General features: G+C 37.4%; 1 protein-coding gene across 1 annotated transcript; it reads right to left on the bottom strand.

Annotated features, from left to right (window-relative positions):
• Nucleotides 1-2,111: 2,111 nt before the first annotated feature.
• On the bottom strand, nt 2,112-24,102 carry LOC136840679 (exportin-2-like). Its single transcript, XM_067107394.1, is given in 9 exon segments — nt 2,112-4,137; nt 6,944-7,133; nt 9,886-10,049; nt 10,654-10,783; nt 11,572-11,642; nt 11,645-11,708; nt 15,130-15,848; nt 19,658-19,744; nt 24,072-24,102. Coding segments are annotated over 9 exon segments (2,922 nt in total). The 5' UTR covers nt 24,088-24,102; the 3' UTR covers nt 2,112-2,656.
• Between the last annotated feature and the right edge of the window lie 3,549 nt (nt 24,103-27,651).

Consider the following 27,651-nt stretch of genomic DNA (forward strand, 5'->3'; position numbering starts at 1 on the left):
AAATTAATTTATCACAGTTACACCTGAATTCAGATGCTGTCAAATTACTGTAGCTTTTTATGTGTGAAGAAATTAATTTTTTGTGGATTAACACTGATTGCATTCTCCAAATCTGAGGATGCCAGAAGTAACCAAGCATCCAAGTAATGCAAAAGGCATATCGTTTGTGTGATCCCAAATTAACACCGGAACAAAAACTTGAGGGGCTGTTGCCAGTCTGAAGAACAGGATTTTGAACTGGAAAACTGTCCTTCACAGACAAAATAGAAGTATTCCCTGCAACACTGATGGACGGGTTTCTGAAATACACATCGTTCCGTTCCACCATAAGCATGAAATTGCATTCTCCGATGGAATCCAACGAGTTTTTTCCCTCTTGAACCAAGTCTGCTGCACAAACTCATTCAGTGGGGAAAGATCAATGACTGACTGGCCTCCAGGCCTCAGCTGACCTCTCCCCTAGAAAAAGATTATATTAAAATCCAGGAGGAGGGTTATCTTTGTCTTTAAGCTAATTTTTTTCCTGTATCGTCCTCAACTCTGCCAACAGGGACAAAATTATGGGAGATCCTGGCAGGTAGGCTATAAAGAGGATTGGTAATCAAGAGGGGGGGGGAAGGGCTTGGAGTGGCTCCTGGCCCCTTTTTAAGGAAGGAGCAGCCTGAAGTTGTCTTGCTTTTGAGGAAGGATGACCCCTCCTGATATCAGACACAGGTGTGGCTGACCAAGGTCTTCGCCACAGTTCTTTAAAGCCCCAGATGACTTGAGGAAGACTGCATGGTGTACTGAGGAGTCCTGGCTATAAGAATGCCTTCCCTCCAATGGCCATTCTTCAGAAAGAAAGAGGAGCTCAAAAACTAACAAGTTTCACAAACAGTGATTACTGGTTACACTTTATATAGGCTGTTGGTTGGCACCTTTCCAGTCACTACAGGCTTTCTATAATTTTTCCCTTCCTTTGACCTATCATCACTATCCATTTACAGAAGAACCCTTCAGGCCAGCCCTGGCCCTAATGTCAAACGTTCCTCAGTGGTTTGGTTACACAATTTCTTTTATAACAATGCATGAAAAATAAGAGCGTGTGATTTAATGTATACTGCAGCCAACAAAATATAACAATAATAAACAAGGTACATACATAAAAGCAATGGTCAATCCCTCACAGAAGGAAAATGAAATATCTTACTACAGGCAGTCCCCGGTTATTGGCAGCCTCGGTTATCAGCGATCAGCTTTTGTGGCGCTCGTCTAGCGATGACGATAACTGGATTTTCAGCACCGACATCCGCTTATCTGTGCCAATAACCAAAGAACGGCGCCGATATTCGTTGATTTCCGGTTATCGGCCATTTTTGGTTATTGTCACACTGTCGGGAATGGAAGCCCCACCGAAAACTGGGGACAGCCTGTACATGTATAATAGTTAACTGATCACCCTCACTCAGATGACTGACAGAAGCAAGTCATGTTGCTTTATAATCAAAGATTTGCCGACATCAATTGAAGACACTTTCCAGTACCTATACAATGATAAAGAACATAATAAAGCTGAAAAATGATACACCCTAAAAATAAAATGAAACTACATCATACTTACAAATGACTAAAAATTCTAATCTAAAATACAGCATTTACAGGCTTATAAAATTTACTTAATATTTTTTTTATACTGTACACTATGACAAAGACGATGTTAACTCCTAAAACCATCATACATCTACTTATACAAAATGCCAGACATAACCTTTAAAGTATAAAACAACTTCCTCAAATATCATCAACCAGAGCTCATGTCATTGTAAACTATAAGAGTGTAAGTAGCAAAATGCTTTTGGAAGCCTGTGAACTGGGGCTACTTTCTGAGGTTACAAAGAAAAATATTTGGCATGAAGCTTACCTTTTTCATCCCAAAATGGTTAAATTATCAGTTAGTTTACCAACCCCTTTTGTTCAGAAGGAAATGTGAAAGATGTTTATCATAAAAACATCCTGAAATATTACGGAACATAAGTACTATCCACACAAGGGCAGAGGACACATACACGGTCAACTCCAGAGCTGTGATCATGTACTCACAAATACTCCTAAAGGTAAAGAAAATCACTCTGTTAAAGCAAATACATATATATTTCATTTTTTCTTTCACTGCGACTGACTTACAAGAAACTATAAGCAGACAAGACAAAAAGTCTCATTTTTGGGTAATACAGTATCTTATAATCATTCACAGCTGTTTCTCTGAAGCTTGACTGAAGTTCTTTCAAAGGTGAACGTGGCTGAAATCAAAGCCAACTTACTTTAAAAAAATGAGATGCTGCAATGAGACTTTCTGCTCCATGAAAACTGATATCACAAAAAGGGTTTGCTTGGCTCCTATCTCCAGGAAAATGTCCATTATTAATCATAAACAAATCTACAAAGCTTGTATGGAAATATACAGGTTTTATAAAAAAAAAAAAAAAAATCATGCTTCCTTTGTCCGAGATCTTTTCAGAAAATCTGATGAATTACCAGCCAAAACCATTTGGAAAATATTTTTACATAAATGAGCTCCTAAAAGATGAAATAAAAAGTAGGCATTAAAAAATAATTGTAAACAAAGCTTACCAATGTAGACGTGTATGTACATAACTCATAACCCCATCAACTGTTTTCACGTGAGACTGCATCCAGCCATTTGTAGGTAATTCACAATATGAGCTTGTACTTCTTGATTAGTCTGTGCTAGACGAGGTTGTACTGTGCCTGGATGCACCTGAGAGAGCTGGAAGAGCCGTTGTGCCAAGTATACCCTTGCGTTCTCTACCTGGCCCTTCAAAGGATCCATATCACTTCGAGCTGCGTGCACCAGGCGTGCTGAGGAGCCCTGATAGGCAGGAATATCTTCAACTTCAATGTAATGCTCTCCTGAAGGCAAAGCATCATCTTCAGGACATTCGAGCAATTTGATTAGTGTTTCTAACAAGGCATTCCAGTGTGAGGAGTACGTACCAGAAAAAACTACACTCTCGCTTATGATATTACTTAAACCTACAGCACACAGTTTTCGCTCTATTTCTCCTGAGACTTTTTGTAAATCTGGAATTATCAGCCTTTCTATCACCATGCCAAACATTCCAGCTTGAAGGCTGTCAATGATCTGAATAAGCCTTGCAGATGACATCTGACAGGTAAACAAACTGAAGAACACGAGAAGCGACTTCACATACTTTGTGGTCTTGCTGGAAGTTAACCTCTTAAACATCAAAGAGAAGAGCTGACTCCAGTAATTTTCTAAAATTTCCTTTGGCATGTGAAGTAACATACACTGAAGCAAATAGAAACCTTCATGGTCATTTGTCTTGGAGGCATTAAGCTTATTAAACACTCCAAGCACAGGTTCAAGTTTCCCCAACTGCACAATCTTGGCATGGGCCTTTTCAATGTATGCCTGCAAGAGCCTCACCATTGGGACAATGTAGCCTGGCCGCTCCCAAAGTACCGGCATAACCAAGAAAGGGAGAAGTGACATGTAAGCCTCAGGAACATCTACCTTCTGCCTTTCTAACAGCAGTGATATGATCTGGAAAATATATGGAATAAGACTATCAACCTCATTCTGGAGGATTTCTTGAAATATTGGGAACAGATTTCGGTCAAACTCTCCAACTGCATTGTCCACAGTATTACACACTGTCTTAATAACTAACGACAAAGTTTCAAACAGGTAATGGACGTAATGTGGCTTGGATGGATTTTTGGCGACCTGCTGAAGTTTGATTACTATTTGAGGAACAATCAAACCTGCATGTTGCATTAAGTCATCCTCAATTATGTTCGTCACTCTCATTAAAGCCTTCATCACATACTCATTTTGTTCGGATCCAGGGAGCGTTAGAGCTCCTAGCAAATTAGTATACAAAACACCAGCCATTGGAGACACATCATTCTTCTGAACAATTGGCTGATTATTGCTTCTAAGCAAGAAGATTTTGTCTAAAGCTGCAGCAGCATAAGTGTGCACTACTACTGACTGGGCAGTAGTAAGGCGAGTCAAGTCAGGTACACACAGCTTCACAGCATCAAAGGGAAGGGCACTGCGAAAACTGATGACATACTTGATAGCTTCTGCCTTCAGTATTGGAAGCCTGTTCACTGTAAAAAGAAAACAACAGAGATTACGAAATGCTGCAAATATAATTCGAAACCAAATTCTTAAAACAATACTATCAGTATTTTATCAACAAGGTAAATCATGTTTACTAATTACTCTAACTTCTTAGGATTTATTGAGATCCCCTATCAACTCAAATTTCAATGCAGCAAAGTTTTAGCTGGATAATGATGCATAAAATAATTACTTTTAAATGACATTTTTTGTCACATGGGGTTACAAATGTCAATTTTTAGATTGCCATTAGGAAGAAACCTAAAGAAGATGGTCTCCTTTCAATTTTCCTGTGACTGAAAACTAACAACTGTAGATGGAAAATTCTTGAGTTGGAATGAAAGAAAACCAAAACAATTACAGAATTAAAAACAAAAAGAAAGCAATCTGAAAGTTAGATCAAGTAATTCTTAAAACACACAACTAGTTTTTTTCATATAATCCCCTCAATAATGTTAAATGCACAATTGTGGTGTGAAATGCCTCCAGGCGCAATAGTCTTTTGCCTACTACACGAGATGAACATTTCAAGCAAGTGCAACCTGGAACCTCAAAAATGAATCAACAACCATTTTCACTATTTGTGTAGTTTAGATGTGAGGCAGCAAGAACAAGGAATGGGAAGTGGGATTTTGATAAGACTGATGGGTTTGTATGAAAAACTAATTTGGTGTAATAAAATTTGTTTGTTTCATCATGACAATCATTTATCGTTAGCCTGGGTCACTACTTGGGTGGGAGGTTGAAGTGCTGGGTACCTCAGGTTGTTTGAAAGGGGATGAGCAAGTGGGGGCCATGTGAGTCAAAAGACCCAGGCTAAATTAACTAGAAGGGTTACTCGGAGAGAGGAAAACATTGGCACCTGTACAGGTAAGTTCTAGGTAGAGAGGAGACATTAACTTATCTTTCATGAGATGAAGATACCAGTAACCCCATATACTTACATTTCTAAATGGCTTGAATGACAGACTGAGGAAGTGTCAGAAGTAGGAAATTATAACTTTTGAATAACTTTCACCAAAGGTAAAACTTGGGCCTATCTGGCGACCAGTCCCAAACATAAATCCCAAGATTTGTGTATATTACCTCTTGACGTAGGTACCTGCATCTATAACTGCAAATATATACCTCTTAATGTAGGTACCTGTATTTATAGCTGAAAATATATAAATAAGCTTAAACAGAGTAGATGTGGAAAGGACCCTAATCTTGTGAATTCTCATCTATGGCTTCAGTCTAAAATTTCCTAAATGCTGTAAGGATAGCCTGCTTCAAACACACCAAGATGGCGTTCCACAGTACTTGCCTCATCAGCTGTTTCATACAGTGCAAAAGTGTGGAGCTGACTATTCTTAAGGCCCTTAATTATCCATAGATAGTAGCAAATGGCCATCACTGGTCATGGTAGATCATTATCTTGTTGCTAATGACCAGGGAGGAACAGCAAAAGCATAAGTCATATGATTATTATTAGCTGTTTAACTCGTGGGACATGAAATCAGGACCAAATTACAAACTAGCCAGCAACAAGCCTCTGGCATGCATAACTGTTCTTGACTACACATGCAGTTGACTAAATTGCCTCAAAGACACAAAAGCTAGCGGAAATACTATCTATACGGTGAGATCCAGCAATGAAGAATACTGAAGCTCAAATGGTAGCTTGGAGTGACGTCTGTGACCAAGAGAAAGGTCCCGCTTTGGCAGTTGAAATGACTTTTCTGGAACCTCCTCCTGCAAGTCCTGATTATACTTTTCAATTCAACTGAAGTGCCCACATCTACAACTCAAAGTCTGAACACCTGCAAAGCGTCACGCATATAACCCTAAACTTGTGGACGGCACAATACAATTAATATTAAGAATCTTAGTATTTTCTACAAATATTAAGTAGTTTACTAGAATCTCTTGATAGCTGCTGGCTTTCTATAAAGCATTACTTTCTTTCATAGAAAGCACTTGATGGAGGACACTAGGTGCCGATAGTAGTCGTAGTTACTTTTCCAAACCATCCCATTCATGACTAAGCCTGATTACCTCATAAAAGTGCCTCTACAACTCTAGCCTGCAAGAGTTCTTTTGGCAAGGGACCACTGGGTTCAACGGAACCTAAGACAAGTTAAGGACCCTCCTCCAAAGCAGAGTGAAGACATGGCAGCCTGACCCTGCACCTGCACTGAGAGTCTACAGTAATCCTCATACATATTCACACTTGGAAGACATTACAAGTGATAAACACAAGATTACCTTCAAGCTTCAAATTGAATAAGACATGCTACCTGACCAAGGTGAACAGGATTGCACTCTTATCTCATACAGCATGATACTGAACTGTACACAGGCCAGGTTAACCCTGGCTTAGCTCTGAGCACATGAGTACAGCCAGACTTGTGACAGTCCAGGGACCAGTCCCAAGCATGTCCCTGGATGTACTGAGCTACTTCCCAAAGATCTAGTAAGGCCAATAGTCTAGAAAGTTTGAACACTTCCCTTTGTGTTTCCTGAGAAGCACAAGCACATGATGAGTCACGGTTGGTCTTCCTCTCCCTATAAGACCTTGAAGGTAGTTGTTTCTTTGTCTGGTACACCATTTGATGTTTATAACTTCGTAGAAGTGTTTGATGTGGATAAAGGAAGTGGGATAAAATTCTTATGCATTTTACCTTTAATAACGGCAGTAATACTTTCTATGCTAAATGGCTTAGTACCTTGCTGTCTTATTTAATCTGTAACTTGTAATAGCAATTTTCAATATAAATCAATAAATAAAGTCAGTCATCCTGGCTTACTTACCATCTTGGTTTTGCAGTTCAGGAAGCACATGATTTTGATAAAATTCTGTGATGTTGACAAGTTCATTAATTTGTGTTGCTCCCTGCCTGGCAGTGCTTCCCTTAGCAGAAAGTGTGGTCACAAGGTATATGGCAGCTACTTTATTACGCCAGCACTCGTTGGGTTTTTCATTATAAGTGACAAGCATTGACTGGAAATAAAAAGATTATTTTTTATTATTATATAGCTTAGTCATACTAGAGTTAAAAATCCACTTCCTTATGACTACACTGATGGGTTTATACTTGAAAAAAATAATTTCTTAGAATCTTAAGCTATAAGAAAACTGGATTCATTTAAACCTTGAAAATTTGTGTCAAGGAGCTGTTATTCACTATTTGATGTAATTAAGAAAGTCAAACTAAACTTCTTTCTTAATGTTGAATTGCATTCACTGACTTCAAGGACTGTGTCATAATGGGTATTTATCAGACATACTGTACATCGTAAGTAAATATACTTTATAGGGAAAACATCAAGTAAAAAGAATAATATGTATAAAGTAAGGGAATACTATACACTATATCCTAGACACTGTGTTGTATTCTTAACATCAACCATGAAAGACTGGTGTAAACCAAAGTATTGTGGGTGAAACAAGCAGAAAAGAAATAAGAAACATCTATGAGCAATCTACAGTCAGCTAATTCAAATGGCATACAGGTATTTTCTTCTCATACATATATGAACACTGCTAATTTTAAGATAACCTGTATTTTCTTAGCTACAAAACTGAAACCTTTTAAGTAGAAGTATTCTTGGTACAAGCTTGAAACATTATCAAGGAGAAATTCCAAAAATCCTCAAATCTTTCATCACTTGCCCGGCACCAATGTCCTAAAGCAGATGCTGTTGTCTGAAATCATAGCCTATTAATAGGATTTTATGTTATCTATGATTTCTGAGAAATATATAAAAAGAGCACTCATCAAACACCTGGCCAATAATAATCTATAATAATTTTCTCCCAACCAACCAAGCTCCTTTAAACAAAGGAGACCTATGGTATAACAGTTGATCAAACACACAGTAAGTCCTGTAATCAGAAGTCTAGTTGACCACCGTGTGCTATGCAATATATAGGGGGGCCTGACTAAAAAATTTCCCCTCACACTGAATGCTAAGTGTATCAGCTATACAAACCAGCCCAAGTCACAAGTGTTCCCCAAAAAGTTCAGGGTTTTCATCATCATGATTAGTAGAAGTGATAACACTCTGCAAAAGTTATAAAAATTTTTATTCACTGATGACTCTGACTTAGCCAGAGAATTAGACAATGTAGTTTACCCATGATCACAGAGAAATAAGACAACATGGAGCCAAATTTGAATATTGTAGTAAGAAATCACAAATTTGGATCCTTATCTTCACCCAGACAGGAATACTATTACATTAAAACACTATGTAAAAACTCAGGGAGTCATCATCTCCGATGATCTAACATGGCCTACTGATATGAATAAGTCAGCAAACTGTTGTCAGCAGTTTGCAAGGATAACAAGAATGTTTTCAAAGATATCAACACCATACGTAAGCTACGGGTGGCGTTAATCACACTAGTAACTGTATAGACTATTGTTCCCCAGTTTGGTATTCACACACAGTTATGTCCACATGGATCAACTTTTAGGGAGTGCTATTTAACTTCTTAAAAATTTGAAACCTGGCATGACCTTCCATACTGCATTAAGACTGAAGATGCTGAAATAAAGTGACATCCAGTGTCAGAATGAACACTAAAATTACAATTGTGGAGAGCTTGATTCTAAATCTAACATCACATTTACCTAAACCAGAAACCTTTGCCCTTCGATTTCACTGTAATCCTACAGCTGATGTTATATATATATGCTCTCTGCCTGAAGCAATTCTTTATCATAACCCAGCTGAGACTTCTCATGCTTCATTTCCTCTCAAAGCTTCTTTTAACTTGCAGAGGCTGTCTTCCCCATTGCATCTCAACTATCAGAAACCAACCAATTCAAGTATTCCAGACATATGTTCAATGTTCCCAGATATCCTGCTGGAGATCCTTTAGCAACAGATGACTATAATGATGTTCGCTGCCTGTTAATAGAACACTATATAGGGGCTAAAGGTGCAAAGAACCAAATTACCATTGTTTTACCGTAAAACACCGCAAGAAGGCTGGTACCACTCCTGATCTGTCACTTACACAATCCAAAAGCACACAATATATTTGTCAAGGAGCAGTTTTAGTATTCAATATGTTCAAATCTCTTCAAACTTCCCCAACCTATAATATCTGCTCAATGAGCATCTCCCCCACCTGTTGCTGTTCTAGTGAGCTGCCCCTTTAAACCATCATCTAGACTAGGTAAAAAATTGCAATAACAGTCCTCTCCTCTTGTTGCCATCTGAGCTAAAAGTTCTCGTCATGATGGCTTACAACCCAGTCATATAAACAGAACCTTAACTGTTACTGTAGTGTGTGATCCATGCCAAAGTTTTTACCAATTACCATGAAATTTACAACCAAAATTACAGTAATAAATCTATACTAAACTGTGTTTTGCTTCTTATCTTACAGCTCTTTTTATCTTACATTTGTTTTTATATACTTGTATATAAAGAACAACAGCAAACCATATCTGGATCTTAGAAGTTTTAATTGATCTTACATTTTGTTTCTATAAAAAAAATCAGAAAACCATATCTACATCTTTGAAGCTTACTATACTCACAAGTTTCATTTGATGACTAACACGTAATGACAACTTAAAACAACCTGAGAAAAAATAACTGAAGACCCTTCCATAATAAGTGGTAAAATATTTACTAGGAGGGTTGATAAGCTTTCCTAAATGATGCTGTTCATATTTTTTCCTCGCTCTAAGACACCAACTCTAACATGCACTAACTTTGATAACATATGCACTTACCTGAACATACTGACCAAATACTTGGGTCATTTTGGCTTCAAAGTGACGAGACAAAACCCTTACAAAATCAACAGCAGCTCTGCGTCGGGTTTCAGAATCGGCTCCTTCCAATTCCTGTGCAACCCACTGGTCTGGACTGTCTTCAAACAATTCTTCATCACAGGCTGGGTAAATAAATAAATATATAAGTTAGTGAATCAATAAAAAAACAAGACTTGTGTTTCCACCTAATAACCTATTCCTCAAATATAAACCACACACAACACACTGCACACTCAGAGAGAGAAAGAGAGGGGATAATGCATTTACTTGTTCATCTACCAGAAATACATGAAAAATTTTTCTAGGTTTGTGTTTAAATGACAGAAAATAAAATTACTCTCTGCTCGTCTTGACAATAAAAATTCAAGCTTATCCACAACACCCACCATAATGGGATGGAATTTAAGTTACAGTGCAGGCATTAATATCTTTTTATAAACTGCACAATATGGTGGGTTTGGTAACTCTAATATACCAGTTAAAGTGTGTGGTTCTGATAACAAAATGAGATGACAAAGAATCTTGGGACCTGTTGAGGTAGATGTATGATCTTGTGTATAAATGAGTTATAAAGGTCATTGTATTAACTTGCTTAACAAAACTATAGAAAGAATGCAACAGATCAGAATGTCCAAGGAAATAAGAGAAAAGAACATTATGAGAAGTATAGTTTCAATGAAAATTGTACAAACATATAAAATGCAAAATTATTAACATGTCACTCACTTCGAAGATGCATGTTTGGCAGTATAACTTTTTCACAAATGCCTGACAACACCTGCTCGTTTTCGAACAGACGTTTGCTGTGATCTCTCTCAGCAACTGCACAGAGGAACTGTATGGCATGGCTTACCATCTGAAAGAAAATACAGGTCCAGTCTTCCTAAATGTACTCTTCATTTGTGTAATAACTTTTTTTTTTTACAGTCTTTCATCCTAATTTATACAATTTATGTACACTAAATATTTAATGCAGCAAGTATAAATTAGTACCCATCATATGCTTGGCAATAAAAAGGCATCTCATATCTGTAGTATAAGGTGACGGTATAAGACGACTGCTAAATTACAAAACCACCTGAGTATAAGCTAGCTTTTGCAACAACAGGTATCTTCTGAAATACTGGTTATGTAAGATGATGTTTTCCTTACTGTCTCCCTAGAAATTAAAAATAAACAAAATAACAAAGCCGATTCTATATCATGTTTTTATTACACGTCACCTAAAAGGGAAACCAGCGTTTTGTTTATGTTTCATCGCCAATCACAAACCCCTAACAATACGATAATGTACGTTAATTATCGTCCGTAGGACTAAATTGTTCTAAACAATTATTTACCACCAAAATGATAATGAATTTTTAATGAAGAATGAATATTATGTTATCTTAAATGTTATTACTACCGTAATTACACTAACATTAAAATTTCTGAAAGGTTAACGGAAGATAAAGGTTGCTGTGAGCTCAACCATAACTCAATGTTTACATTCTGTTAGCTGGCTTAGAATAAATCCGACTTTTCTTCTTTTTCTCCCTTTAGTTTTCTTTGTGCCTGAGCTCAAAGGGGGAATTATTTTGCCCATACCACTGGCTCCTGCTCACACAAAAAAAAAAAAAAAAAAAAAAAAAAAAAAAAAATTACCTGATCATATTTCACTGCAAGTGTCGTGGTAGACAAGAGATTCCATACGGCTGTGACAAAGTTCTCTACAAAGGTTCAAATTCTTCCATGTACTTTGCTGCATACATTGTCAGATCCTCACAAACTTGGCTCTTCACCTGATATAGGAGAAATAAAAATATTACATTAAATCTCAAGGCTCTTTTCCAAAGCTCACCCTGTTTGAAAGACCCTAACTGCAAAACCATGTCGATTTATTCTGTAAATAATAAAGTACATCTACAACATACTTATGATGACAATACTTTATAACTATAACAGATATAGTTTGATACAAGGATGCTGGAATATAGGGGTATGGCTGAGTCAGTAAAAAGCAAGTGGTTTCTTTATTAAGTTTTATACAATAAACTGCTCCAAAATGGTTTTCCACTATTACAATTATGTATTAAAATTGATCAATAGCTAGTTGAAAAAACCCACATCCACTCAGTAAATTAAGTCTTGAACACTAAATATGATTTCTCCATAATTATGGCTATGGTATTTTACATATCTTATCGACACTGTGAATATCTAATAAAAGCTCTAACTTTTACATTTTGATAGCATATTATTTGTCTATGAAGAGTGAACAACCTGGATGCTACAAATAGTACTTTATCTACATGTTCTTAGGCAATAATTTGTATTTGTAATATCAATGTACTGCATTCATTAGATTTATATCACAATGACTGTAATACAGTAGTAGGCACAACAAAGGATTAGCAAAACAATAACTGCTGTTAATGCATTCTTTTGCTGGTTTTTGTCCATCAGTGTACCTGCTTTTACTTTTGCTCTGACGGTATGAAGAAAATAATCTTTGGAAGATATAGGTGAAGTCTCTTAACTGTATTTGCCTTCAGCAAAACCTTGTCAAACTGATGAAGCTTGGTAACACAGTAGCTGCCTACTGGCAAGTGAAAGTGGTGGTAAGGAAATCCATCAGCCCACTCCACTCATGGTCAGATTAGTGCGACTGTCACCACTATCTGAAGAGCCATGTCTTCATGAAGATTTCTTGGCTTTCCTGCTGAAGACTGCATTCCAGGTCCTCTACATGAGCATCTTTTCATCTGGGAGATGGAAGGCGATGAAGGTAAGGAAGAGGAGGAAGATAATGATGAAGACAGCAAAGCGCATCTGTACTTCTTTGACCTCTTGTGACTACAGGCCCTCCCCAAGACCACAGGAGTTGCCTCAATGGTAGTCTGAGTTGGAGAAGCTACTGCAGAAGCAGAAGCTTGTGCTAAAACGGAGGGAGTTGCCAAACAACTCTTGGCCATAGCCAAGTGCTTCAAGTTAGTAATGAAAGATGGATCCCTAGTTAACCCTACTGTAAGCTCACAAAGCTTTCAACAACTCCTCCATCTTGTCAGGATGCCTTGAAGTTATTGGAACAGCAGAAACATGAGATAGAAATGGAAGAAGGGTCAATGGTCATAATAATCTCAGCCGTGCATTGTCCCTTGTCCCATCTTAGGAGTGTCTGGGTTGGATACCATCTAGCCCATACATACCCTCCTCGTACTGAGGAAGGGAGGGAATGTCCAAACATCTCCTGGCAGAGGAAGATGGTTAGCAATGTGTGTTGCCTTTGAAAGACAAATATGGAGCCTTCTTAGATTTCCTCCTATTCGATAAATACTTCCACAAAAAAGATGACCAAGGAGACAACTGACACAGTTCAGAGACAACCTATAATCCTGACTTCTGCATAAGGAACAACCAGAATGAGGATTAATGTTCACAGGTGACAAAGTGGCCATGCACACTAAAATGACCTGAACATTTTCATTGACCAAACTGCTAAAGAGAGAAGTTGTCATCAATCAATTGTACAACAATAAAAGTTAAAGCTAAAACGAAAGCTCAAGTTGCACTGGAGTTCAGCAACAGCAAATACTGTGTTTGTTTAGTTGTTCTGCCAACAGTTTAGTGAGTACGTGGATCCTCCAAGCTCTCACATGCTTGCCACTAGTTAACTACCTTGTCACCAAGCTTCAACAATTGGACCAGCTTTTGCTGAAAGTATATCCATATAAAAGAATAATAAAAAAGAATAAGATGTGTATTGTCAAAGAGGCAACAAAAGGGGATTTCTAACTCATATGAGAACAATTAAACTATTTACATTCACAACTACTCGCGCAAAACACACAATTCAGCATAGTTTGGACCAGCGGTCACCAAACTTTTTTAGTATGAGGGCCATATACAGTCCCCAGGTTACGTTAGCCTTGCCTTACCTGGCTCTTCAAATATATTCATCAAAAATTATTTCCCAGGTTACAGCACATGTTCCGGGTTTACAACACCAGTCTGACAGAAGACTGGAACATTAATATAGCTCCAAAATGGCAGAATGGTCAAAATTTGTTGGTTCTTTGATGAAAAGCTCAATCAAAATACACGTTACGTCATTTTCAAGACACGCAAAGGATTAAAAGTAAGGTTTTCTTACAATTTTCGATGATGTCTCGGGTTATGCCATTTTTCAGCTTACTTCATGGCATAGGATTGGAATCCCCGACATAACCTGGGGACTGCCTATAGCACATTTTATGGACTTTTTCAGGCCAAAGAGTCAAGTTTTTACATAAGACACTAAAACCTTATTGAATGTGTGTGTTAATTTATGTTTCTTGTAATCTGCTTATGCTAAGAACAAGAAAAATCTGAGCTTCAATGGAAGAATGCAAGGCATCGACTGCAAAATCATAACCAGTAAAAATTTCACACATTAGTAAATGCCCTGACAAAAAAATGAATTACATACAGTATTTAAATGCAGATGAGGAATGCAACCAATAAAAGATTTAATCATTTTACCAAAATTTTACAAATGTTCATTTGAAATGAGAGCCAAGGTATTCTAATGGTGCATATGAAAAATAAATCCACTTCGGGTAAAGACCTGAGCGAAACCAAGCAGAGAAGCTCAAAATGAATCTGGGCATTAGTGAAGGCCAAAACATTAAGTCCACATATCCTTATAATTCTAGAAACTGGGAAGTTTTGGGCAAGATTAAAGGGAACAAGGAGTACAGCAGATGGGATCTCCATGTATCGTTTGTCAGACTTCATTTTGGGAAACACTGAAGTTAAAATTTTTAACTTATAAGAATTTTAAGTGGTTTGGATATTTGGAGAACCCTGGCCTACACCAACCATAGATTGGTAAATACTGAGAATCATTACAAGTTTTCCAGTATAAATGTAAAAATACAGTTTTTTTTGTTCTTTATATGAACGTTCCTGTATTTCAAGCATAATTTTAAAGTAAAAAGTTAACACCCAATCAATTTCCCTAGGCAGAAGATTCAACAGTAAATACATAGAAATAAAAAATGCCCCAATCAATACTAATGAACTGATCACTGCTGAACTTTTATTTTTGTTCATCATATAACTTATACTAATTAAAACACAAAAAATAGTCTAAATACATTCATAGCAAAGATTTATGCTTATAACTAAAATCACAATTTATGAAACTATACTTAACTGACACAGATACTATAAATGCCTTACCTGTTCCAAAACACCAACTTCTTCATCATCTGTTACAAGTAGTGGACTTGAGAAATTCAAAAGTGTGAGAAAGTTCTGCATCCAAACGGTCATATTGTCTTCAAAGAACTCAGGCAGATCTTGTGAATTTAGAGCTAAGAAAAGTTTACCAACTGTCACAAGAGACGACATGATCATCTTCAAGGCAGCTGCGTTATTAACATTTTCTGCAGTAAACTTCATCAATTCAACAAAGAGATTTGTGAGAGGCTGGGCAAAGTTATTCAGCACAAACAAAATTTCTCTCCATAAATCTTCAGATTTGTTTTCGTACTCGTATCTTCTCATAACAGAGTAAGACGTTTGCAAAACGCCGTTGATGACGTTGAAGTCGCCCGATTTGAATTTTTCAGCCATGTACGGAATAAGTTCCTCCCACTGGGCAGGAAAATCGTATTTCCCGATTATAGATATCGCCTCCGAAAGCTGTCGTTGGATGCCTTCCGGGGAGCGTAACATAAGATCAACAATCTCTCTTTTGATGACCCCTCTGTCATTGGCACTAATTTTATTTGTTCCATCCTCTTCTATCATCCAGTATTTCTTCACAAGATTTTTAAGATTAATGGCAGCTGCCAACTTCACTTCCGCAGGCACTTGAATATCATCACGGGTTAATAGTGTCAGCAGGAGAACTGGATAATTCTCATTTCCTTCCACTTGGCTCACGAACTGCTCAGCTGTGGAAAATTCAAAACAGGTAAGATTGCATCAAGTAGCTGCTTACACCTATGCAAAACTGACTACACTGACACTCCATATACAGTGATCCCAGTGTCTTCTATGTATTCAATAAAACTAATCACAAAGGTAGGCCATACACACACATGCCCGAGGTGCATGGTTATCATAAAAACTTGAACTATAAATTTCTGATACAGAGCTAACTGTGGGAAAAATGCAATATGGCTAACAGCAGAGAAAACCTCTCCTACAAAACTTCAAAATATAATTTACTAAACTTTAAAAACCAAAGCATAGACTTCAATAAAAGCATGACCCTTTTCTATGCTTACAGAACATCTCCATTAACAATCCAATATTATGCCTGTTCACAAGGCCTTCAGGCAGGAAAAGCAAAAACCTTTCTATATTAAAACTGGCAGAATAGAAACACTGTTTTTTTTTTCGCTTTCAGTTTCTTATACCTTTCTGAGTGTCTTTATGAAAAAAATTTTTTTTTAGAAAACGAATTTTTTCATGAAAACCTATTACTGTACTTGTGTTGCCCATTTTGTTTGTCATGAAATGTTTCCAGACAAATACTGTACGTATTTGCCAAATGAAAAGAGCAGTGATAAGAGACCACTATAACTCTGATAGTAAGACCGTGGACTGGGAGCAGGGGAAAATAAATCAGAACTACTGGGTTTTTATAAAAAAAAATTAATTTTTTTCTCTAGAAAAATTCACACAAATTCATTTAGTGTGAAGGAATTGAGCTGTCAAACCCTGGACCACTAATTTAGTTCTAAGATCTGTTTGGTACTTTGAGACGATAAGTATCATAATCTATTATTATTTAATATTCCAAAGATCAAAACCCCTATCATAAAAAGTCATTTAAGGATAGAGACTTATAACTAAACATTTAGATAGTGTCCACCTCCACTAACAGATCAGTAGAGACTTATGAGTGGGAACCCCTGCACTACTGATAGCCCTCTCAACAATAGATCACCTTGTAAAATTATAAGGCTTGCCTTGAGAGAGAAAGGGGGGAGGAAGTTTAGCACAACTTCCATAAGGATGTTCCTAACATAAAATTACCATGTGAGATTGTCCTTTACTTTCCAGTTTAGGGGAACAGGGCACTAGAGGATCAAAAACGGTACCAATGCTGCTTCAAACACCACTGAAGTTGAAGCTGCACCACTGAAGTGAGTGCAGGTGGAGTCTCCCATGTGAAAAGTTTCTCAAAGGATGACAGGTGACCAAGAACAATCTACCAAAGCCAAGTAAGTTGTCACTGTTGAGACAGGAACTGCACCAATAGTTCCCTAAACTTACTGCAACAAGATCCTATGGGACAGACTCACAGCTACAGTTTTGATCAGCTGCCCAGGTACTTTGCCTGCAGCCTGAGCAAGAGATTCAATTTCTCCCATACTGCTGTAGAGATAGGGAAAGGAAATCCTGATCCTACAGCAATTACACCCTGGAGGATGCCAGTACAGTGTCAACTAGTCATTGAGATGTTGTACCAAATGTATTCCAAGAATATGGTCACAAACGGACACCTGACTAAATATGAAAACCTTTGGGTAATTGACAGTCCAAAGCAAGAACCTTGAACTATTGCAGATGAAGTATGGGGTTATTTCTGAGAGCCCTGAGGGTATCTTGAAATAAGTATCCCTTAAATCTATCGAAAGCCTGAAGTTGCCTTCTTAGATAAAAACCAACACAGACAGTGGGGATTCCACTGACCAAATTCTTTCAGACTTAAGGTCAATGACAAGTTTCCAGGCCCAAGCTGTCCTTTCCACCTGGAAAAGATTACTGCAGAAGCCTGGCGAGCATATGTCTATGACTTCCAGTACATCTTTTACCAGGACTGTCCACAAATCTGTAGTGAACATGATAGATTTTGCAAATCTTGGAGAACAAGGTAATGGGATTGGTCAGTGATAAAGGTGGAAGACTGCCTTTAAAACATAGTCTCTTAACAGAAGACTGATGGCTGCTATGATACTTCTTACTTTCTTGCAGACGGCAGCCTTCTGCTGATCAGCAAATAGGGATGAAAAGGAGTATGAAGGGAGGAAGGTGAAGAGGGATAGGAGGAAAGTGAAGCACAGCAGTGCTTCTTTAACCTCGTAAATCACAAATCTCTCCAATTTCTCCTGAACCCACAAACCTGACAGGGACAGAGTTGAGGCAGGCATCCGTAAGATGACAGCAGCTGGGCTGCAGGAGCAGTTACAGCAAGAACAGTAACATCAATGGGTGTCTCAATCAGAATAACAGCCAAAGCACCAAGGTCCCTTGAGAATGACATGAGAGACCTTATGGCCAAAAGCTAAATGTTGCCAAAAAGTTTACAAGAGGAGGTCTCCCAAAATACCCGTGGAGGGCCACAGTTCCCCAAAGCAGTTCCTTCGTCTTTAGGGATATCTTAAGTCATCACAGCAGAAGCAGAAGAGCTGGGGAGAACAGCAGTGTAATGCCCTCTGAAGTTACTAACAAGCCCTTCCTATGCTTCCTCCTCTTGACCTGTACCCTTTCCAGTGGGTAGGTAGGAAACCATAAAAGACAATTGACGACTCAGAGACAGCATGCAATCCTCTCCTCTGCAATAGGAACAGTAAAAATGAAGCTCAATATAAGTAAGAGATGAGCCTTGCACACACACACACACAAAATTATAAAAAGCCAAGGTCATCTGCCATTCAAAACCTTGCACGCACATACACACACACAAACAAAATCATAAACAAGCCAAGGTCATCTGTCATTCAAACAAGAAATACTTTCAGAGCCTCAACAGTGACAACCACTGTGAATGCCTTGCAAGACATCTGCTCATCTACAAGGCCGCACAAAAAGTGGAACAGGTGGCCAAGTATGTGGGGCACACCCCATTCCTCACTCCACTCCTGCTAGTTAAACTACTTTGTCACAAAGCTTCAACAAATGGACAGGTTCTGCAAGTTAAACTATATAAAGTATTCAATCAAGGAGTGATATTAATCCTGCTTTCTGCTGACATTTCCTGAATTAAAGTGTACCTATTTTCTTTTCTATTCCCTCATTATCCATAATTATCACCTTTTCATTTTACTTTTCTCTCTTTGCAGGCTGATTTTTCCTCCTGAGCCTTCTTGGGTTTATAGTCTTAACTTTGTATAGAGGATTTACAGAAGAAGATTTAAAGACACAAAAATACAAAGGTTCATTGTATACTCTTGTAAGAACAAAACAAGCAAATAAGTCAGCAATCAATAACATTGGACAGAACTGTTGCCAGAAAAGCCTTGGGAATGACATGTTAACTGTAATTGTCATTACCATAAATGTTTGTACATAACCTTTTCCTTCTAAAGGGTTAGACAGCATCTGAAATGAGTTTTCAACAATTCTTTTAAGAGCAAAACAAGAAAAAATATCAACTGGACTGACAGCAATGATATATCTGTACCCACAGGTGCAGTTCTCACCTACAGCTTTTCTTTTCATTCTTTTGTGACAAAAGCAATGGGCAATATATGTTTAGCAAAGGGGTTTGTTGTGAAATGATTAAGAATTATTAGATTAAATAATTTCACCAAGGAAAAAAAATTTCTATTCATGTGAACCATTTTTCAAAATAAAAAATCTTATTCAATAAATTGTGCAGAGAAGTTTGCAAAAATGACCCCACTGGTCTCTGTAAGGTTGAATAGGTTAAATTAATAATAAAAAAACCTCATGGAAGGGGAAAACAGATTCTGAACATGAACACCACCTGAGAAAGGAAGTCTAGTATCGCAGCATAAGAGGGACTTACCAGTTCTCCTTTGGTTAACTTCTGGAGACAGAGTATGTGTGAGAACCTCAGTGAGCCTCTTCAAATTTTCTTCGGTGACCTCCATGTCTACAAATAAAAAACATCTCAAGTAATTATGTTAACATTCCAAGGACTGGGCATCTCAAACAATTCATGCCAATATGACATAAACCTATCTTGCTAAATATCTGAAAATAGTAAGAACAAAAAATTACACACATCCACCATCAAAAATTCTATAAAGTATATCAGTAGTAGAAATGACAATGTTTGTCAAAAATGAATTTATGATAACTCACCATTCAAAAACTAACCATGCCACAAGAAAGGTTTTCAATGACACACAAATATAATACAGTAAAAGAAGCTTGAACAGTAAAGAAGGAGAAATGATTCAGGAGGTGCAATATCAAATACAATGTTCTCTAGTCCCTACAGATCCGCTCTCCTACTGGGACCCTCCACCAACAAAGATACAAAGCAGTAACCAAGAAGAAGAACCCAATATGAGAAAGTAACTTGCTTGATCTGGAAAACTATAAAAATATTATAGCGGACCCCTGCCTATTCGTGGTTCCAGATTTGCGGATTTCTCTGTGGAAAGTATATACACATTCACAGAAATTTCACCTATTCACGGTATTTTTCACTGAGAAATATTCACTAAATTACTGTATTTTCATATTTTCATGACTAAATGCACTTTTTGTGATAAAACTATTAAAATACTCAGGTGTATAGGCTAAGCATTTTTAGTCTTTTTTTTTTTTTTTTTGTGTTTGAACTATCAAAATAGGCAGTTCTCAGCATTTTTAGAAGGGTTTTAATTATTCGCAGATTTTAGCTATTTGCAGAGGGTCAACTGTACATACTTTGATGATCTCGGTCATGACAATAAAAATAAAAATCCGGAAAACGTCTGCAACAGCAGGACTAGAAACCCATTATCAAATGCAAAGTCCTCCAGTCTATAGAGATGCTCCCCTAGACTTATTGCTTCATCTGGAAAACTACTTACGAACATTCAGGGGTACAAACCGACAGGGTCGCAGGTTAAAACTGTGTTCGGAGCGCTCCACTTTGCCACACAAATTCAAATTTTGCTCTGCACGCCTATTCTGCTTGTCGTATGTACTCTTGTATCATGTGACTTTCTGAACATGAGAGAGAGAGAGAGAGAGAGAGAGAGAGAGAGAGAGAGAGAGAGAGAGAGAGAGAGAGAGAGAGAGAGAGAGTACTGGTTTCGGTCAGGTTGTTACTAGACAGATGTCCATTTGCAAGTCAAATAATACAGGTGTATTGAGAATACTGATAATCTTAATAATTGAGAATAATGATAATCTTAATACAGGCAGTTCCAAGTTATCGGTGGCGGTTACATTCCAACTGCGTGGCGATAAGCGAAAATTGCCGATAAGCAAAAATCAGCAACTGTCTGGAATTAGTGAGGGTATGTTCCTATGTCCTCCAGTGTATGTGTGTATTATTTACCTTGGGCTTCTAGACATCTCAAATGAAAAGATCTTTGAGTTTTCGGCTGAATGTTATAATCTATGCTGATGAATTTGAAGTCTACAAAAATATAACAAATGAACAGAACTTTAGGGTTTAATCTTCAATGATGAAATATAACAAATGAACAGAACTTTAGGGTTTAATCTTCAATGATGAGTAACTGAGACCCTACATCACAAGTATTATCTGTGGAGCATCACTATATTGTCATCTAAAATAATGAGTAAAAAAGCATGAACAATAATATAATTGATAAACTGTATTTTTAAGATACAAAAATGATAATTTTTTGTATATTTTTGTATCTTAAAAAATACAATTTATCAATTATATTGTTGTGGCATTTACCTCAAACAAGTATTATGTTTGTTTCTAGCTGCAATTAAAATTGTACATATTATATTCTCTAATAGACCCATGTTCATGGATATCCGTGTATGATATACAGTAAAAAATGGACACATACACAATGAATCATGTACTACTTTTTTTTACTATGTTAAATAATTTGTCAAAAAAGCATGCTTGCCTCGAAACAGTTACACTCAGATTATTTTGAATAAGGTAAGAGGGCGACCTCGAGCAAATGTTCCAGTGAATAAGGATGGGTGTCCAGAAGCAAAACCAGGGTAAGAATGCTTCACCAAGGTTGGGCCAGGTATGAAATGTTAACAAAGGGGAGGCCAAGGTCAGGCCATGTTATCTAATGGCAATACTTAGTTTTACAGTTATTTTCCATTTCTTCTATATATTTAGCACAACATGCATTTCCGAAAATTTTCATATTTTTCACTATTCAATAACCCCTGGGTCTGCAAACAAGCCTCAACAGTGTAAAGTGGGATAGCTTGCCTACCAATCTGTGTTACATGAACTGTGCTCATGACCTGCAAGCTATGGTGGATAATTCTAAGGAAGAGCTCTGCACAGTATTGTTTATGGTGGGTAATTCTAGGGAAGAGCTCTACACAGATATTGTTTATAACTGAAATTTTTTTACTGAACAATATAGAAAAAAAAAGGTGTATATGGTGCAGTACAGGTGAGGTAACTTGAAAATTTACCAAAATAATGTGAAACATTTAACATCTTTCATTTATCATTTTACGCTAATCCCCTAGGGGATTATGCTAGTCTTCTGTTTATGTTTTTACATTATCCCCACGGGGTTAATAATAAACATGGAGTCCCACAGAGTTTTCCACAAACAAAACAAACTTCAAGATGGTAAATTTCTCACATTCTTTCTGTATATTTTCCAAACCTTAGAATGGTCTGCGCACACACACACATGCACATATATGTAAAGCATAATTCCCTATTTTTAATTACAAATATGGCATACATTTTAATGTTTTTTCATTAATTCTTAGACAATTTTCTTCAAAAAAATCTCCAGGAACTTCCAATACAACACGACTGGTTGACATTTTAAAAAATATCTTTAAGTTTGTTTTACTGTGGCTGCTGTGATGCTGTTTTCAATGCCTATTCTTCTTCTAGCCTAAACAAACTCCTCTCCTTGCCTGTTTTGTTTGTAACTGAACAGTTGCCATGTGCAATAATGCATAATTTACTCTAGAACACTCTTTATGCTTAATATGTAATATCACTTGTTCATTCATGCTATGCTGTGGTATCAAGACATTTCTATTTCATTGTGATTCTCTGTTTAGCCAAGATTATGAACAGAGTAAAACTGACGGCTATTACCACAGCCAGGTTCCAGCTAGTTGCCGAACGGAATACTTACTGCCATTTGTTTGTGAGTTTGTATATGTTTATACTATTTAGGACTAACATCTTTTGTTTATGTTTTTATATTCTTCCTTAAGCGCTGGTACTAAACAAGACGCCCATTCTGCAAGTAAACTAGTGGTCAAACTTTACTTTAGTTGCACAGTCTGATTCCCACCAGTCGCCGATCAGGACACATTACCGCCTTTTCAGGCGGTCCTTTCGCCCCCCTCTCCGGCCAGATCAGGGAACGTTGCCCTAAGTTAGGTTAGGTAAGTAAGATCTAGTTAGGTCCGGACCTGGCATTACAGGAAAGGAAATGTCTATTTGTGTGTGAGGAACCTGTCCCAGTCAACAACTGGCAGGAATAAGGCCACGCAACTAAAATAAAGTTTTACCAAACTATTAGTTGCAGAACCAGTGAGGCGCGGTAGTTGTCTTCAGTTTTCCCATGAACGGCTACTATATACTTATTCTTCTGTCGTGGAGCCGAGAAATGCAATATGACGTAGCATACCCTTTGTCACGAAGCAAGTTAGCCTTAATACGTTAAAAAAGGTGGTAGCTGTAAAACTTAAGATGGCATTTTCGTAAAATTCAGGCAATTCTCACAAATAGGATATTTGTTTCTATCGTAAATGTTTGGTTAATAAATTAGAATCGCCCGTGTCCATTAGGGTCGGGGTCACCCCACAGAAAAGCCATTACCTACAGAACTAGCCTAGAGGGAAGGCCGTCGTCTGGTAGGACCTATTATACCAAACCATCGCATAAAACAGACCTATCAGAAAAATATTATTTCAGCTGGTTTAGAAAGAACGGAAATGGGCCCTATAAGTTAATATGCATCTTGGACGTAGGTTACAAAGGTAGGCCCGTTTAGCATTGGCCACCATACAAGAATAGACCAGTCGTGCCTATTAATACCAACCTAGCCTTCACTAGGCTACTAAACTAGCCCAATTCACCCCAGTGAACCAAAATAAATGAGTAAATAGACGACTCGGCGGGCTGAGTCGTAGTTCATAAGCTCGGCCAGGATCCCACATTCCCGAGCCTGACCAACACGCGCGACCCCATCCTCCTCGCTAATCCCACGCCCCGGATTTATCCCGTGCCCGTAAAACCTGATTAAATCCACGAAGAGGCGGATTTACTTTACTGCTTTCAATCCTCATCAACAAGTTTGCCCTCGGGGGGTCGTGGCGGGGGCCGCAGGAGGAGGAAATTCCGAATCCCGAGGGTGGCGGCGTGACGGGAGGAGGAACTTCGCCCAAGGCCGACTTTTAACCGAAATTTGGCGTCGTTTCTCGTCACGGCGTCGCTCAGATCCGTCAAGACGTCCCGAAGGGATTGAAACGAGGTCATGACAGGGAAAGTTTGAGTGGAAGAATTAGGATAACTCACCTGTGAGCTTTTGTTTACCGTAGCATCGGAACCTCACCACAGGTTTTTAAAACCCTGTCGAAGGACAACGGAACTCGTCGCTGATTGGTCGGGCTCCGTCCCTTCAGCCAATCAACGTCGAGTGTAGGTCTCAGTTAAAATAACCGCAGAGTTTAAGAGTGACGTTTTCACCGTGTTTTACTCATCTTCTTTTATTTAATTCGCGACATAAATCACAAATCGTAATCTCTTCGCTTATTTGATATGCGTCGTAATTTTGTAAATAGTAATCTTTTCATTTGGTTACGGTTAAAACAACCGTCAAGTTTAGAAATAGAAATTGCGCGATACTTTGAAACCTTCATTGATTAATTTTGCAACATGGTTATAATAATAGTCGAGTTTAAGTTTGACATTTCCCCTTACTTTACCATCTTCATTCATTAACTTTTAAACATGGTTAAAATAATCGCCAAGTTTAAGAGTGACAATTTCAACTGCACTGTGCTTTCTTCATTTATTTATTTTGCAACATGGTTAAAATAACCGCCGATGTTAAGCGTGACATTTCACCGTACTTTACTCTTCATTTATCTAATCTGCAACATGATTTAAAGTCCGTTTCCTAATAAATAAAATAAATATGTTTCCTTCACATACTGCGTAAGACCGATGATGTAAATGAAGTGAGGGCGGGTGATAGGATAATTTGGTTCAACAAGAGATCATCATGATGCACTGAAGAACAGTAATACAAAAGCAAGAGAAGAAGAATTAGAAGAAAATGGAACTAAACTGAGAATGGCGATAAAATATCGTATTTTGTTTGTTTGTTTGAGAGAGATAGAGAGAGATTACTTCCATATTAATTATCTACGGTAGAAAATAATGAGTTATAGTGAAACTCAAGTTGTAGAATGTCAAGAGTGCTAGACATTCAAGTTTTCTTTAACTCATTAAAACATGACTGTATTATTCACTGAGGAAAGGAGATTTAATTATTAGCATTTCGTAGAAGATATACTGAACCACTTTAGTCTACTTAAGAGTGGTCCATCACGAAGATTTTTTTACGACGAATGTCAATTTGATTAAGATCACCTTTATGAAAATGAAAGATCCAGTCACCTACTGTTCTAAAGCTTCATGATTGAAAAATGTCTCTCCTGAGTTTGTTGACATCTCTGGTCGTTGCCTCACTTGAAATGAACCCAGTTTATCAGTTCACTCCTAGTACAAATATGAAAAAATTGCAATTGATGATTCTTGATTCTGGGAGACAACAAAAGGTTATTGTACTACTGTAAAGACGACTGAACTTAATGCGTAACCAAGAAGAATCCAGACCTATAGTGAATTTTAACTTGCTCCGTCCGAAAAACCATAGAAATATTAATTCATACTTTGATGAATTTAGTGATTGAGATAAAAATCAAGATCTGGAAAACGTCAGCTGCAACAGTAGGTCTAGAATAGTGAATAGCGTGGCAAGAAGAAGTAGGAAAAGCTGTGACTTTTAAATAGGCATATGATGGACGACTTAACTTTTGATAAATTTTCCAGGTGTTTCCTATTTCCTGAAAGCAGGCGGTCGATGTGCACCCTTCCCGTACTGTTGTTGGCATGATAAACAATTCTACAATTCTGTCCTTGTAATTGTTCTATTCTAACCTGTCATTTTCCCCCTCATACTAAAGTGAAAATAACTGTTTTTTGCAAAAGTTCCCTTCAATTATGCCTTACCGGTCTGTCATCAGAGCTTTCCATGAAATTATGGTACTAAAAAATATTGAAAGTTCTCGGTCCAGCTCATAGTACTGTATATATACTTTATTATTATTATTATTATTATTATTATTATTATTATTATTATTATTATTATTTTGACCCAACTTCACAGAGAAAAATTACCTCACAAAAACAGGTTGGCCTAAGCACTCCAACCATTTGGTCAAGGCCTAAGCATCTGCTCTTGGATCTAGGCAGTGTATAGCATAAATGTTTCCTGTACACTACGGGACTTTCTTTGCATACAGTCACTAAACATTAACTAGACAGTAATGTACAATCACTAAACACTAACATTCACAATACACTTACACTCGCTAAACACTCACACTTACTATACACTCACACTCACTAAACACACACACATACTATACACTCACTAAACACTCACACTTACTATACACTCACACTCAGTAACACTAAACACTCACTGAATACTCAACACTCACTAGGCACTCACTATACACTAAACGTTTACTAAACACCCATAAAACACTAAACACTCACTAAATACTCACTGTACCCCAAACACTCGGTAAACATTCACTAAACACTCACTTAGTCCTAAACGTTTATTAAACACTAAACACTCACTAAGCTTTCACTATACACTAAACATTCACTAAGTACTCACTATACACTAAACACTCACTAAATATTCACTAAGCACTCACTATACTAAACCCTAAACACCCTAAGCACTCATTAAACACTAAAAACTAAACTCATTAAACACTAAATACTCACTAAACCCTAAATGCTCATTATACCTCTAAACACTCATTAAACACTAAACAGACTAAACATTCACTAAACACTAATTTTCACAAGACAGTCACTATACACTCACTAAACATGCAATGAATACTTACTAAACATTTACTAAACACTAACATTTACAAGACATTCACTAAACATTCACTGAATACTTACACACTAAACATTCACAAAACATTCACTAAACTCTAAACTCTCGATAAACATTCACTGAATACTTACACAGTAAACACTCACAAAACATTCACTAAACCCTAAACTAAACAATCACTAAACACTTACTCATAAACATTCACTAAACAAATACTCACTAAACCCTAAACATTCACTGAATACTTACACACTAAACATTCACTAACATTCGCAAAACATTCACTAAACCCTAAACTAAACATTCACTAAACACTTACTCATAAACATTTACTAAACTCTTACTCACTAAACCCTAACATTCGCTAAACACTTACTCAGTAAACATTAACAATCAAAAAAATCACAATCGCACTAAGTCCGTGTTCAATTTGCTGGTTACCAGACCTTTAAAGATGACTGCAAGGCTTTGCAGCGAACCGCGTAGTACTGGTATAGAGGTCGCAACTCCAGGTATATACCGTCTATGTTCCAAGTGGATATTGTCTGAATCATTCTTGTCATCCCCAGGGTGACAGTAGGGAATTTGGGAATTCCAAAGGTTCCTGGGAATTCCGGAGCCCTCTGGGGCACCCGAAGGCTTCAAGACAATCTCCAGGCTCTGTTGCTTTCGGATTTCTTGCATAATACTAAAGAACAGA

This window comes from Macrobrachium rosenbergii, chromosome 8 (assembly GCF_040412425.1).
Source record: "Macrobrachium rosenbergii isolate ZJJX-2024 chromosome 8, ASM4041242v1, whole genome shotgun sequence".
Lineage (NCBI taxonomy): Eukaryota > Metazoa > Arthropoda > Malacostraca > Decapoda > Palaemonidae > Macrobrachium > Macrobrachium rosenbergii.